The sequence below is a fragment of the Elephas maximus genome, chromosome 4, assembly GCF_024166365.1.
Source record: "Elephas maximus indicus isolate mEleMax1 chromosome 4, mEleMax1 primary haplotype, whole genome shotgun sequence".
In the NCBI taxonomy this organism is placed as follows: domain Eukaryota; kingdom Metazoa; phylum Chordata; class Mammalia; order Proboscidea; family Elephantidae; genus Elephas; species Elephas maximus.
Window position 1 is genome coordinate 102,480,890 of NC_064822.1, and position 15,045 is coordinate 102,495,934.

Sequence of the window (15,045 nt, forward strand, 5' to 3'; positions counted from 1 at the left end):
TGTGAAAGCACATACTACCAGACTTGCACAGCCTATTCTTTGGTAATATTAACGTGTATAAACACAGGATAAATTAAACTGTACTGGAATGTGCATACTAGATTTCATTGTAACATGGCTCATTTATGATCAGAGTCAGATATAATCAATAATCATTCCATAAGTATTTGTTAGGAATCCGTGGGGTCACTTGGAAGACTATAAATGTATTAAATTGAATTTCCTCAATTAAGGATCTGTAAGGGAATTTCAGTCAGAAATGGTCCAGTGTGAATTAATGAAAACAGTAAATTACAAATAAGAATGAACTGTTATTCTGTTAATTTTACATAGTAAAAAAAAAAAAATCTAGCTACATGTAAATACATGACGAAACAATCAAAAGCAGTTTGTTCCCTAAACTTAAATATGTTTCTGTAATTGTATTTTTTTTAATTTACATGGAAGTCATCAATTATTCAAATTTTGAATTAGTAGGCTCCAGAAATTTCAGTGTATTTAACATCCAGTTCTTACATAGCTGGGACGCAAGAAGAATTCTAATATAAGGTGGAAACCTAACTAATAAACACTCAGCAAAAAATATACATTATATGTTGGAATCCCTCTGAATTACCAGATCTTTCTCTGAAATGGCCTGCTGCTTATGCTGTTGTTCTTCAATTTGTTTTTTCTCTCCTTCAGTTGACTTTATTACTGTGTCAGCTTCCTTTGGATATGAGTTTTCTTTGGATGTTAAAGCCTGGGAGACATAACAGTCCCCTTAGATAAAACAAGTAATGCAAGACACATGCACATTTGATTTTAAAATATTAAATTACTCAAATATACTAGAAGTTCTCATATTTGAAATTAATAATTTTGTACTCTAATTCGAAGTCCTTATATTTATTAACATAAAAAACAAAAAAGTATATAACAAATTTAATGTACATCTTACTTAAATTAAATTTCGTACCCACTAAAGGCAGCTGTTCATTTATTTATTCAACAAATACTTACTGAATTACTACACAGGCCAGGCACTTTCTAGGAGCTGTTTTCAAACATGAGCAGGTAAGTAAAACCACATCACTGAATTTCTCAGTTAATATTTAGTCTTTATTTGATTTAAGATGAAATGCAAAAATATGCAAGATAACACAGTTTGCAATTACCATCCAGCGGATATATTTACCAACAGATTTTATGTGTGATAATTAATGATAATATTTAAGAGCAGATTTTCCCCAATCATTGCTACGTTTTTCTCAGCGTTTCAACAGATAGTAAAACCATTATAACCCTGATTCAAAGGCAAAGTAAAAGGAATATGTAACTGCTCAGTACTCTGTGAAGCTAACTTTACCTTTAAGTAATAACCATGTTCTCACTGTTAAAAAAATTATTTTTGGTACCATACAAACTATAAAGATGGAGCAACTTTACAATTACAAAATCAAAGAAACACGCAAAAGTTTAGCACAGAAATCGGAGCACAGGCCAAAAAAGAAAGAAACCAGTGCAATAAAGGAAAAAATATTTTTTTTGTCTAGGAAAAAGTAAAGCAGCAGTAGTTCTAAAGGTCTCAGACAACTTCTTAAGGTAATGATCAATTAATGCTCTTACCATTACACTACCTCTAGCTTCAAGACTCTATAGTATGAAGAATTAAAATCAGAAAATCTCTATATTTACATATGGTAATCTACAGTACAAAGTCTATTTAAAAAGTTTTGTCAGATAAAAGTCACAAATAATGCGTTTATTTAAATTACTATAGTTTACCTGATTAATTTTCCTGAGTTCATTTGTTGCTTCAAAGTTACTTGGTTCCAATTCTAATACTTTTTCATAATCTGAGTAAATTAGATGATAAAGAATCTTTAAAAGATATGATATTAAAAACCATATACAAAACAATAATAATTTGCTACATGTGACAAACAGGCAACTGTCCTACAGCAAAATGAACGGGGAACTAAGAAATACTAACATTAGGCTACTGGACTTTCTCCAGTCTCCCTAGAAAAGAATCCTTACAAAATTCTGACAGCATCCTTCTCCCACCAGCCCCACAAATAATACTTGCTGTCATAAGCTGTACTTGACAAAACCAAGAAGCAAGAGACTCCTATATCAGCTTTATTCAGATAAACCTGTTTTATGGAATAATAAAAGGCTTAGAATTTACGAATAAATAAAAACTTGTGGTAAGAGCTTACACGTATTACCTCTAGCCTCACAATGGTCAACAAGGTGTTTTAAACCCTACTTTAGAGATGAGAAACTGAAAATCAGAGAAGATATACAACCTTCTTCTGGTCACAAAGCTAGTACAGGGTGAAATGAGAATGTGAACCAAGGTCTGATTGGTGGCAAATAACGCAATCTCGCCAAAACAAGATGCCTTTTAAAGTGCAGAAATGAGCTTTGTTCAAATACAGAACTCTCTAAAGGTACTAACTGTGCTTACCTAGTATATTTTGTATAAAAAACGAAAACACCAACCCCACTGCCCTCAAGTCTATTCGAACTCATTGTATCTGATAAATTAAACTATTGGGAGAGTTTTTCAGATAATGATGACCTTGAAAACATTAATACCTTTTTTGGCATCCTCTAGTTTTTGCAAAGCAAATCGGGCCGCCCCTCGTCTAGCATATGCCTTTGTATAACTCCTATTCAAGGCAATTGCTAAATTACAATCGGACTCAGCAACAGCAAATCTGCAATGTAAAAAAATTAAAGTTAATAAAAATCATTCATTAAACCAAAACTTCAAAATGTGTTTCTGAAATCCCTGAAAACCAAACCAGTTGCTGCCAAGTCCATTCCAACTCATGGTGACCCCATGTGTTTCAGAGCAGAACCCAATCCTTATTTCTAGGTCAAGGTCCTCTTTATTCCTTTTTTAATTATTATTAATAGGTTTTTTTTTTTTAAGATCAGTTTCAGATTTACAGAAAAACTGAGCAGAGTACAGAGAGTTGACATATACCACCCCTCTAAAACAGTCTCCTCTATTACCATTTTGCATTGGTGTGGCATATTTGTTACAAATGCTGAACCAAGACCGATACATTATTACTAACTACAGTCCACAGTCTACATTAGGATACACTCTGTGTCCACCATTAGAGTTTCACACAGCAGTATCATACAGAATAGTTTCACCAACCTAAAAACCCCCTGTGCTCTAGCTATTCATCCCTCTGTCTTCCCCTCCCCCTAGCTACCACTGATCTTTTTACCCTCTGGATAGTCTTGCCTTTTCCAGAATGCCATATAGTTCAAATCATTAGCTTTTCAGGCTGGCTTCTTTCAGCTTAGCAATATGCATTTAAGGCTCCTCCATGTCTTTTCATGGCTGGATAGCTCATTTCTTTTTATTGCTAAATACTACTCCATTTTTATGCATATATCAAAGTTTATTTATTCATTCACCTATTGTAAGGACATCTTGGTTACTTCCAGTTTGGGGCAATTATGAATAAAGCTACGATAAACATCCATGCGCAACTTTTTGTGTTGACCTTAGTTTCCAATTCATTTGGGTAAATGCCTAGGAGTGTGAATGCTGGGCTGTATGGGAGGCCTATCTTTAGCTTTCTAAGAAACTTCCTGACTGTTTTCCAAACTGCCTGTACCTTCATTTTGCATTCCCACCAGCAACGAATAAGTTTTTGTTGCTCCATATACTCACCAGCATTCAGTGGTGTTAGTATTTGGAATTTTAGCCATTCCAATAGGTGTGCAGTGAGATCTCACTGTCTTCATTTTGAATTCCCTAAGGACGTATACGAAACCCTGGTGGCGTAGTGGTTAAGAGCTACATCTGTTAACCAAAAGGTCGGCAATATGAATCCACCAGGTGCTCCTTGGAAACCATATGGGGCAGTTCTACTCTGTCCTATAGGGTCGCTATGAGTTGAAATTGACTCAATAGCAACAGATACAAGACAGTAAGGATATATAATATGTTGTGCGTCTTTTCATATGCTTTTTTGCCATCTGTATATCTTCTCTGGTGAGGTGTCTATGCAGATCTTTTATCCATTTTTTAATTGGGTTGTTGGTTTTCTTACTGTTGAGTTTTAAGGGTTCTTTGTATATTTTGCAAGGAACCCTGGTTGCGCAGTAGTTAAGCACTTGGCTGCAAACTGAAAGGTCAGCAGTTTGAATCCTCCAGCTGCTCCTCGGGAGAGAGATGCGGCAGTCTGTTTCCATAAAGATTACAGCCTTGGAAACCCTATGGGGCAGTTCTACCCTTTCCTATAGGGTCGCTATGAGTTGGAATCCACTCAATGGCGATGGGTTTGGGTTTTGTATATTGGGAATACAAATCTTTTGTCTGATGTGTATTTTCCAAGCATGTCCTCTCAGACTGTGGCTTGTCGTTTCACATTCTCTTCACAATGTCTTTGGCAGGGAAGAAATTCTTAATTTTAATGAAGTTATCTATTTTTTTCCTTTTTGAATCATGTACCTAGAAAGTCATTGCCAAACCCAAGGTCACCCAGATTTTCTCTTATGTTATCCTCTAGAAGTTTTATGGTTTCGTATTTTACACATTTAGGTCTATGATCCATTTTGAGTTAATTGTTGTGAAAGATGTAAGGTCTGTGTCTAGATTCTTTTTTTTGCATGTAGATGTTCAATTGTTCCAGCACCGTATGCTGAAAAGACTATCCTTTCTCCTCTGTCAAAAATCAACTGAACATATTCTATGGGTCTATTTCTGGGCTCTCTATTTCGTTCCATTTTTTTTCTAATTGAAATTTTTACTGAGATAATTGTAGATTCACAGGCAGTTTAAGAAATAACAGATCGTATACACTTTACCTGGTTTCCCCAAATGGTAACAGTTGCAAAACTATAGTATATTATCGCAACAAAGATACTGACATTGATACCAACCACTAGGAAACCCTGGTGGCATAGTGGTTAAGTGCTACAGCTGCTAACCAAAGGGTCGGCAGTTCAAATTTGCCAGGCACTCCTTGGAAACTCTATGGGGCAGTTCTACTCTGTCCTATAAAGTCGCTATGAGTCGGAATCGGCTCGACAGCACTGGGTTTGGTTTGGTTTGGTTTGGTTTGGACCAACCACTAATCTTACTCAAATCTCCCCAGTTTTTCTGGTATGCAGTGCATTTGTGCGTTCAGTTCTGTACAATTTTATCTCATGTGTAGGCTTATGTATTCACCACAGGATATAGAAAGGAACATCAAAGTAGCTTCAATAATAATAGTAATATTCCAGTTTTTAAGTTTATATGGGTTTATTTAAAATTATGCTTCATAACTTGCATAAGATACACACACAATAGATATCAAATACTATACAATGCAACACTCCCCCAGCTTGTGAGGATATTAATGCCATAAATTTCAAAGATCTAACATTATGTTACCTAAATAAGAACTATTATAATTTATGTATATATAATATGTATTTAATTTATATTTCCAAATAATAATTAAAACATGTAAGAATATTTTCCTTGATAGTATTTGTTTTAAAAATTCTTTTGATATCTTGATAGGTCAGTCCTTGCTTTTAATAAGATCATAACATATTCATGTTCTTTGTCATTAAATATGTATTTAAAGAGTTAATATGACTTAAACAGTAGAACATTTTTATGTTTACCATAATTAAAGTTCTCTAGCTTAAATAGTGGATAAATGGTTTATCAAAATAATGTGGGAATGTTAATTCCTAAAAATGTTTCTCCATCTACCTTTCTTATTCTTTTGTGAATGACATAGAGAACATCATTACTCAGTTTTTAGAGGAGGAACAGCTCAGTAAAGTGAGCTATCGAAGCATAACTCAGTAAAAGCGAGTGAGTTTAAGAATTTACAGTTAAAAAGAAAAAGTAATACATTTTTAATCTTCCCCACGTTTTATCATGAAAGTTTGTTTTTTTTTAAAATCAGTCTCCAAGTACACACAAAACATTCACACACATTATGGAAATGCCTTACTTTCTCATTCTGAAGTATGCTGAAGCTCTGTTTGTTGGTAACACAGGATTATATGGGTCGGCATCCATGCCTCTTGTGTAGCAATCAATTGCTTCATCATATTTCCCTTGTTTGAAGTATTTATTGCCCTGAAAAAGCATGAGTCAGCTACATACTGGCACTAAATTCCAGAGTCATTTTTTTTCAATATTACTCCTCTCTTTCTAGCTCATTAACTATGTAACCAAGGATAACAGGAAAGAAAAGAGAATTCAGCCAAATAATCTTCCTAGAAGTGCTTGAAATTCACTGTATATAATCAATATATCGGCACAACTCGAGCACCCTGGCAGAAAAATGAGTAAAATACCTAGCATTATACTTTTTATTGACAATATTAACCCCAAAAGTAAAATGCAACACTATAAACACATTAAGAGGTTTAATCTTAAATGAGTTTCATCTTTTTGTAGAGCACAACGGCTGGTTTTGTAATAATCAGGCATCCCTTAGGGAGCTGACTGTTCCAGAAAGTAACCAAAGATGGCCTGTGATATGGAGGACTGAAATATAATACTCATGCCAAAAATCTTGTGCTGATTTCAAGTTACTTCAGTCTACTATGCCTAGAGCAACTCCAGGTACAGTCCAAGCACTTTACATATAATAGTTCACTTAACACTCACAAAATTAAGTTCACTTAATACCCACTGAGATGCAGTACTATTATTAATCTCATTTTATAGCTGAGACAACCAAGGCAGGATCTGCACCAAGGCATTCTGGTTCCAGTGCATGTGGAATAACTACACAATACTGCCTCCCAACAGGGATACAGGCAATGACAACTTCAAGTTTGAATACTCTCTAAACTCTGTTGGTGAAATCCTGAGATCCACATGATTTTCCACATATCCTGCCTATCTGAAGAAACCTAAACAGTACCTTTTCTTTTAGGGCAAGAGCCTTCTGTGAGTCTACATGAATCCCATCTTCTTCTGACTCTGATTCTTGAGACACAGAATCATGGGTACTATCTTCTTTGTCAAGCTCATCAAGGATACTGTCCTAAAGTCGGAAGTAGGAGAACAACACTCATGATTTAGAGATATACTCAAAATGAAAAAGTACACTCAAAAGAGCTTGTTATGACCTAACGACATAAACAGTTGTAAAAGTAATCCAAATAACCTCTTACCGTTAAGATTATACCCAAAGAAAAATGAGCTCATGTTTAGAAAATTAAGACCCAAACCACTTAGAGATTCTGATTCTCAACTCAAAAAATAATCTAAGTCAATAGGATCTACGAATCACCCTTAAATCACAAACTATCAGCAGTAAAGTATTAAGGATTGACCCAAGAGAAGTGTGCAAATAACCCTACACTAATGTAATTAAGGGAACTATGGTGGGTCAGTGGTGGAATTCTTGCTTTCCATATGGAAGACCTGGGTTCAATTTCTGGCTGATGTACCTCATGCACAGCTACCACCTGTCTGTCTGTGGTGGGCTGCATGTTGCTATGATACTGAACAGGCTTCAGCAGAGCTTCTAGACTAAGACAGAGTAGGAAGAAAGGACTGGAGATCTCCAAAAATCAGCCAATGAAAACCCTACGGACCAGGCAGCATTTCCTTCCCTTATACATGGGCTCACCATGAGTCAGGGGCCAACTCTACAGCAGCTAACAACAATGTAACTGACACCCAAAAGCAGCAAAAATATTTTTCTAAAACTTCTTTCTTCCTTATTTTAAGACAACAAAAACTGCTCGTAGAGCATTAACTCCTGATATTCGTAACAGCTAAGAGGTAGGTGTAATTACTCATGTTTTTCCCTTGAGCAAAACTGAAAAACAGATTAACTAGTAAGTAGTCAAGTTTTTTTAGGATTTGAACCCAGGCAGTCTGGCTCCTCTAGAGAGCTCTGAATCACCATGTTATTCTGCCTCTCGTGTATTCCAAGATATAGCTGACTCCACCAAAGAAAAATATAATATGCTAGCCTGGCAGTTCTCAATCTCTTTTGCTTACTGTGGTGAAATGAGTTCCTTTATGTGGTGTTCTGCCTTGGTTCTCTGGAAAAACATCTTGAGAGATTTTCCCCATGAAGTCCTGAGGAGTTAACTTTGCCCTAGTTTTCTACCCCAGAGAGTTTGTTACTTTTGTCCAGGTTGACTGACATTTCTTGGGTAAGCTGTAAAACAACTTGTTTGATACTTTTGTCTGGCCCTGGGCTGCAGCCTGCCCCGTGATTGGTCTATTTTACTCACCTTGCAGGGATTGGTCAAAATACTATGCAAATGAAATGCATATAGCGTAATATGCAAATGAAGTGACTGTGGCCTACTGACAGGGTTCGTGGCCCTAGTGGGACTGCATGCCTTGAAACTGACCAGAAGTTTTACCAGAGATAAGGAGACAGAAAGAAGGAAGAAAAAAGCAGAAAGGAGAAAATACAAGAGGCAAGAGAGAAGCAGAAAGACAGGAATTGAGAAACCTAAAAGAGCTGTAACACAAATCAAGGGCTGTAACACTGAAGACAAGAGACCTGGAAGAGGTCCTAAAGCAGAGCCAGCAACAACAGGCCCCTGTGCCCTGTGGCAGTCAGTGGTGATGACAGAAACCCACTGCTAGGAATGCGGCTAAGAGAGCTGAATTAAAACTGATGCTACGCTGGCTAGATGAGTCAGTTAGCAGGGAGGTCAAAAGCAGAGAAGGCCTGTCCTGAAGGGGCTGAGGAGAAGGCTGTCCTGAGGGGGCTGAGAGGTCTGTCCTGAGGGGGCTGAGAGGTCTGTCCTGAGGGGGCTGAGAGGTCTGTCCTGAGGGGGCTAAGAGGGGTGTGCAGGGCCAAAAAAAGCCTGTCCTGAGGAAGCTGAGATGAGGCCTCCGCAGCTACACAGCAAAGAGAAGGGGCCACTTGTTTGCACAGCCAAGAAGAGCTAGGAGAGCTGTCCTACACAAAAGAAAGGGAAGGAGCGCTCTCCTCTTCAGCGGAGGCTTCCAGACTTTGCCTCCATGCTTCCCGATTCTGAGTTGTAGCCTATTACTTCCTTAATAAACCACTTAACTGTAAGTACAATCTGTGAGGTCTGTGTGGCCATTGCGATGAATTATCAAAGCCAGCGGAGAAATAAAGTGCCATGGGGAGGATGGCTAGTGTCAGAATTGGTAAAAAGGATGGAGACCAGGCTATGTCTGACCTCTACCTCACAGGGATCAACTTTGAGCTCTTCCTGGTTCTTATCCCTAAGGAACCTAGACAAGTCCTAACACTACTACTACTATCATTAAACATTCACACACTACTTTTCTCATTGACCACAACACCATTTCTTTAAATCATGTCATTTTTTTTATCATACATGATAAAAAATTAATCTTAGTAAGGTATTTTAAAACAGTAAACATGAGTCTTCATTAGAGCTCACTTAAAATCTTTAATCATTACATAAACATCCTTTTTGCATTTAACAAATAGCATACTGTTTCAAATTATTTAAGAAAAAAACGTTGATAAATTTAAAAAAATAAAATGAAATCCATGTTGTTTCTCTGAATGAACATTAAAACGCAGACTGAAATTAACTGTTTTATCTCAAGGAGTCTAGGAATACTGCGTGACCGCTGTAAAAGCCGAAGCCAAGATTGCACAACCCTGCTCTGGTTATGTGTAGAAAACTAACAGCAGCAGAAAACTAAAGCAGCTACTCAGATCAGAACTAGAAATGGAATGCTAAATAAACGCCTTATCCTATACAGAGGCAAACACGTATACCGTGTCTATCAGTGAGAAGAGAATGAAGAGGTAAAATGTGGTGAATACATGCCATGGAATACAGTGTCAGTACTAGTCAGATGATCAGATTAGATTTACAAAAAGCAAAATCGGTGGATTTTAACAGTTTGAAAAGAGAAAGAGAATGAGTTACACCATATCTGTAAATTTTTAAAACCTACATACAAAACTCTGCTTTTATTACGAACACATACAAACCAAAAATACCACCTTCCTGGGATCAAGACAGGCCCTACTTTTATTATCACACACCCTCTGCCCTAAAACTAGACAGGTAGGTCCTTCAGTCTATAAAAAGGGTATTGGCAGGGTTATTCTCTCCTGGAAGTATTATGATCTTAGACTCCTGGCTGTTTAGAGGTTAGGGATGATGGAGAAGAAGGGGGTGGGTGGGGTGTGACTACAGAGGAATTAGCGCAAGGGAATTAGCACATTGCACCAACATCAACTTCTTGGCTTTGATATTGTACTAGTCAAGTAAGATGTAACCAGTGGGGGAAGCTGGGTGAAGAGCACACTGGACCTCTCTGTATTATTTTTGCAAACAGAAAGAAAAAAGACCATGGTGGTGTAGTGGTTAAGTGCTACGGCTGCTAACCAAAGGGTCGGCAGTTCAAATCCACCAGGCGCTCCTGGGAAACTCTATGGGGCACTGGGTTTGGTTTTTTTATTTTGGTTTTGGCTGTCTTAGGCAAAAATGAAGACTGAAAGAGAAAAAAATAATCTAGTTAATTTAAAACCAAAAAAACAAAACTTGTTGCCACAGAGTCGATTCTGACTCATAGTGACCCTACAGGACAGAGCAGAACTGCCCCAGAGTTTCCAAAGAGTGCCTGGTGGATTACAGCTGCTGGCCTTCTGGTTAGCAGCTGTAGCTCTTAACCATTATGCCACCAGGGTTTCCAGTTAATTTAAGAGCCATATAATTAAATTTTTATGCCATAAAAAATAGTCTATAAATGAACAAAACAAATTGTAAGAACTCCAATATTTTTCATTTAATCCATGACTATTGGGCTAACTTCAAGAAAATTTTATTTACCTATTAAGAAGCACTAGATTAACTTACCACATCCAGTTTTGCCCATGCCTCGTAATCATATGATTTTATTCTGTTTTTGGTGTTTTCCTCTTTGGTTTTTTTAGAAGACTCTTTGGCTTTGCCTTTCTTCTTTTTCCTAAAATTCCCATTTCTAATAGGAGGTAAATTCTAGGGGAAAAGAAAGAAAACACAAACACACACACAGTTGTGACCACTATTATATAACTTTTTTATATAACTAGTAATGTTTAAAATTCTTACTGAACTATATATTTAAGACGTAAGTAATTTTTTAATTTAATTTTCAAAGGTTTGTAGGTATCAATTTACCATCCTTACTCATAACGATAATTTGTCTGAAAAGTGTAATTCATCTTGATTGATCAGTCACTAGAACTGTATTACCTAGAAATTCTAATTATAAATTTAATTTACGATCCTAAATTCAAACTTCATAAACTACCTATCTTCAGCTTTGGTATAACGAATTAGCAGTAAAACAAAGGCAAACTTAAAATCTTTAATCACATAAACAATATCCTTTCTACATTTAACAAAAATTTGCCTCCATGTCATTATGTATAGCATGAAAAGTCTATCCATGTTTAAATGAACTGTCTTAGGAAAAATATTTGGTTGAGCCATGGTACTATCTGCGTTTTTACGCTGATGTATTGTATGTTCACATATCATTAAACATATATACCACACACCCCAAGATTTTTTTTATAATGCTATTCATTTACCTTGAAGTACTATCACATGGTCTTCCTTTCAATAACTAGTCACTAAGCCATTTTTCAAAATGTCTTCTACTGTAATTAATACCACCATTACGAAGGTTTTTTATAAAGCAGAATTTTTAAAAATGTTTACATTAAAACAAATCAATTTCTGTATTATCACAAAACATTTTAAAAGGTTGTGCTTTATTTTAAAATAAAGAGCTTTGTTGGATTGAAACTAGAAATTCTTAATTTACCTCTTCAAGAACACCATTTTGTTTTCTTAGTTCCATATCCTTTTGTTTAATGTCTTTTTCCCAGTTTTCTAAATCCCTCATAAAGTCTTGTAGTTCTTCTGCATTTTGTTTCACTTGTAGTTGTAATTCAATCGCTTTACTTGAAGTCATTATGGCCTGCAGAGTTCTGAACAACCTTTGGTAAGAATTAAATTAAATTATTTGATTTATTTTTCTGAAACCTAGCTAATCGATAACTTCACTTCGTGAACGGCCAAGATACACAGATGGGAGAAAGCCTAACGTGACGCCGAGGAAAGAAAATGTCAGCACACCCGCTCCGCACTTACAACACGACTGGGTCCCAAGGACCAGGGTGACACGCAAAAATGGAGAATTTCTTCCTGTTTTCAGACCATCCATTTGTCTCATTTTTTTTTTTTTAATTTACAAAACTATGATCACAGAAATAATAACAGCTAAGATTTAGTGACGTGCTCATAACTTTGATGAGTCCAGTTATGGATTATTCCTCTGCAGAGAAGGAGGCACAGAGGAGACAAATCTGATAAAGGTGGGCTGAGTGAGTGGAGGGTGCAAGGCTTAACCACTTCACCTTCCTACTGTGGTGGGTCAGATCCACCCTGGAAGAGCTGCTTTCAGGGCTCCACGCCCACCCCTGCAAGCCCTGAGTTCAGGATCCCAGAGACTGTTCTGCCCTCTGGGCCTAGCGAGTCACCAAAGCTCGGGGCTTCCTACATGGGCGCTAGGGGCTCCCACCCAGGCGGAGGCTTCAGGCCCAGTTTGGCTTGCTTTGGCATGTCACTAACCTCACAAATATTTCTTCCAAAACACCCTCTCTGATGCCTCTTTCTTTTCTCCCTTCTCACCCCACAGCAATTTTGAGCTGCAGGGCCTCAGGCCGCCCAAGAGCTGGGGACCCAGGACAGGCACCCACTGACTCAGTGCTCCCTGTGTATCTGCCTGGAGGCCAGGGCCGCAGAGGAGTCCGCCCCACAAAGCCACTGAACACGAAGCTCCTCCCCTCACCCCCCAGCAGAAGGGAGAGGACGGTGCAGGGCAGCGTGGCCCAGCTTCCCGGAGGCCACCCCGGAGACCCTCCTCAAGCAAGGGGATGTTCAGCAGCCACTGCCACCGTGCCCCCGCCTCATTAATGCACAAAATCGTTGGATGGTAAATTTTTTACTATTGTTATAAAGGCAAAATGTCAGATAAGGAGATAGTAAGTGAAGAACAGGTGTATAGTATTTTTAAAATGAGTCAATAAACTTTTGCTGAATAAAGGAATGAAAATCAGACAAGTATGGACATCCCGGCAATCCATCACCAAGGCAAAGCAACGCGGAAGCAATCACAGACACTAGCGAGTAGCCTAGGGTAACCGATTGGATGCTCAGCCAATAAGGACACTCTAACTACCTCCTTTACTCCTCTTTTTTCCTTTAAGCTTCTACCATGTAACAGCTCCTGCATCAATAGTTAGGGATGCGAAATAAGACAAGATCCCTTGTCAAGTAGAGAAGAAAATAATCAGAATACTGAGTAACAAATATTATGCAAAGTAGGTTCTCAACCTTGATACTACTGACATTTTGTGCCAGATAATTTTTTGTTGTGGGAAACTGCTGTACACTGTAGGATGGTTGGCAACATCCCTGGCCTTTACCCACTAGATGCCAATATCCACCCCACTTTCCTGATTGTGACAACCAAAAAGGTCAATGAAAATGCCAAATGTCTCCAGGGGGGCAAAATTACCACGGACTCTACACAGAAGTATGTATAGATGTTACAGGACTGACTACAAAGAACAGGCATAAGTCAGATGGGTGTTGCGTTCAAGGAAGGAATCCCCAGAGGTAGGTTGAGCTGACTTTTAAATGAGGCAAGCCAAGTGACTAACAGAGAGGAGTTGGCAGGCAGAGTTGGAGGGAGGGAGAACAATGGAACACAAGGCTAAAAGACGTAAATATGTGACATATCTTAAAATGCCCGACCATGTAGTCGGATCCACATTCTGAAAGTAATGTAAAGGTATTAAGGTGGTAAAATAAAAAGGACTTGTGCCTGATTGTACTGAGGAGTTGGGGAGCTGATAAAGATTCAAACACCCTAGACATCTCATTTGGGAGCCTAAGATGAGTGATGACGTTCTGAGTCAAGAAATATAATCTGAAAAGGAAAAGAGGTTTGATGGTTTTACAGGAAATGGAAAGGCAGATTATTCCAGTTTGAGACATGCTGAATTTGAGTGGTTATAAGACATTAGGGGAAAGATATATAGTAGGGTGTTAGCTATGTATGGCTGGAAATACAAATTTTGGTGTTATCAGCCCAAAGATGGGCCATAATTGGATTTGTATATGTCCAATTAGGGTGACCATGGCGGGGGGGTCGGCTGAAGAACACCAATATTTAGTGAACAGAGGAAGAGATGTCAATATAGAAAAACTCAGCAGTTGCACCGAGAGAGTTAAAAGCAAAATCTAGGGAGTACTGTCACAGAAAATCAGAGAAAATGAGTCCAAGAAAGTGGGACAGATTAGCAGTGTCAAACACCACAGAGATCATACAGGGGAAAGAAAAGTGCATTATAGCATATGAAGATAACTGAGAGTTTTAATGGGATAAAAGGGAAAAAAAGAGGCTGAAATAAGCTAAACAAGTGAGACATACGGAGATTAAGCACTAAAGGCACTGGCGAAAAAAGAGGCTCCAGGAATTGACGGAGTATCAACTGAGATGTTTCAACAAATGGATGCGACACTGGAAATGCTCACTCGTCTATGCTAAGGAATTTGGAAGACAGCTACCTGGCCAACCAACTGGAAGAGATCCATATTTATCCCCACTCCAAGAGAAAGATGATCCAATTATGGGCATTATATCATTAATATCACATGCATGTAAAATTTTACTGAACATAATTAAAAAATGGTTGCAGTAGTGCATAGACAGGGACCTGACTATCACCAAAAAAGAAGAGCCAGGGGTGGAGCACATGCTTTGGACCTGGGGTCCCTATGCTAAGAACCTCCTAGACCTAGGAGAGGACTGATGCCAAGACACGTGGAGATCTCCAAGGGATGCTAGGCCCACAGATGTTGAAAGGAGACGAGGATCTTCCCCCAGAGCCAAAAAAGAAAAAAAGCCTTACCCTAGAGCTGGTGCCCTGAATTTGGACTTCTAGCCTCCTAAACTGTGAGAAAATAAATTTATTTGTTAAAGCCATCCAATTGTGGTACTTCTGTTATAAGAGCACTAGATAA

At 38.0% G+C, this 15,045-nt stretch overlaps 1 protein-coding gene across 2 annotated transcripts in view; it reads right to left on the reverse strand.

Moving 5' to 3' along the window:
• RPAP3 (RNA polymerase II associated protein 3) overlaps positions 1-15,045 on the reverse strand; it is a 36,819-nt gene that overhangs the window by 20,569 nt on the left and 1,205 nt on the right. For both annotated transcript variants that reach the window (XM_049882913.1, XM_049882914.1), the window contains exons 2-8: positions 11,777-11,951; positions 10,822-10,962; positions 6,897-7,019; positions 5,973-6,100; positions 2,587-2,708; positions 1,768-1,838; positions 617-742 (exon numbers count right to left, since the gene is read on the reverse strand). In XM_049882913.1, coding sequence (XP_049738870.1) covers positions 617-742; positions 1,768-1,838; positions 2,587-2,708; positions 5,973-6,100; positions 6,897-7,019; positions 10,822-10,962; positions 11,777-11,926 — 861 coding nt within the window. In that variant the 5' untranslated portion in view covers positions 11,927-11,951. The remainder of the gene's footprint in view (positions 1-616; positions 743-1,767; positions 1,839-2,586; positions 2,709-5,972; positions 6,101-6,896; positions 7,020-10,821; positions 10,963-11,776; positions 11,952-15,045) is intronic.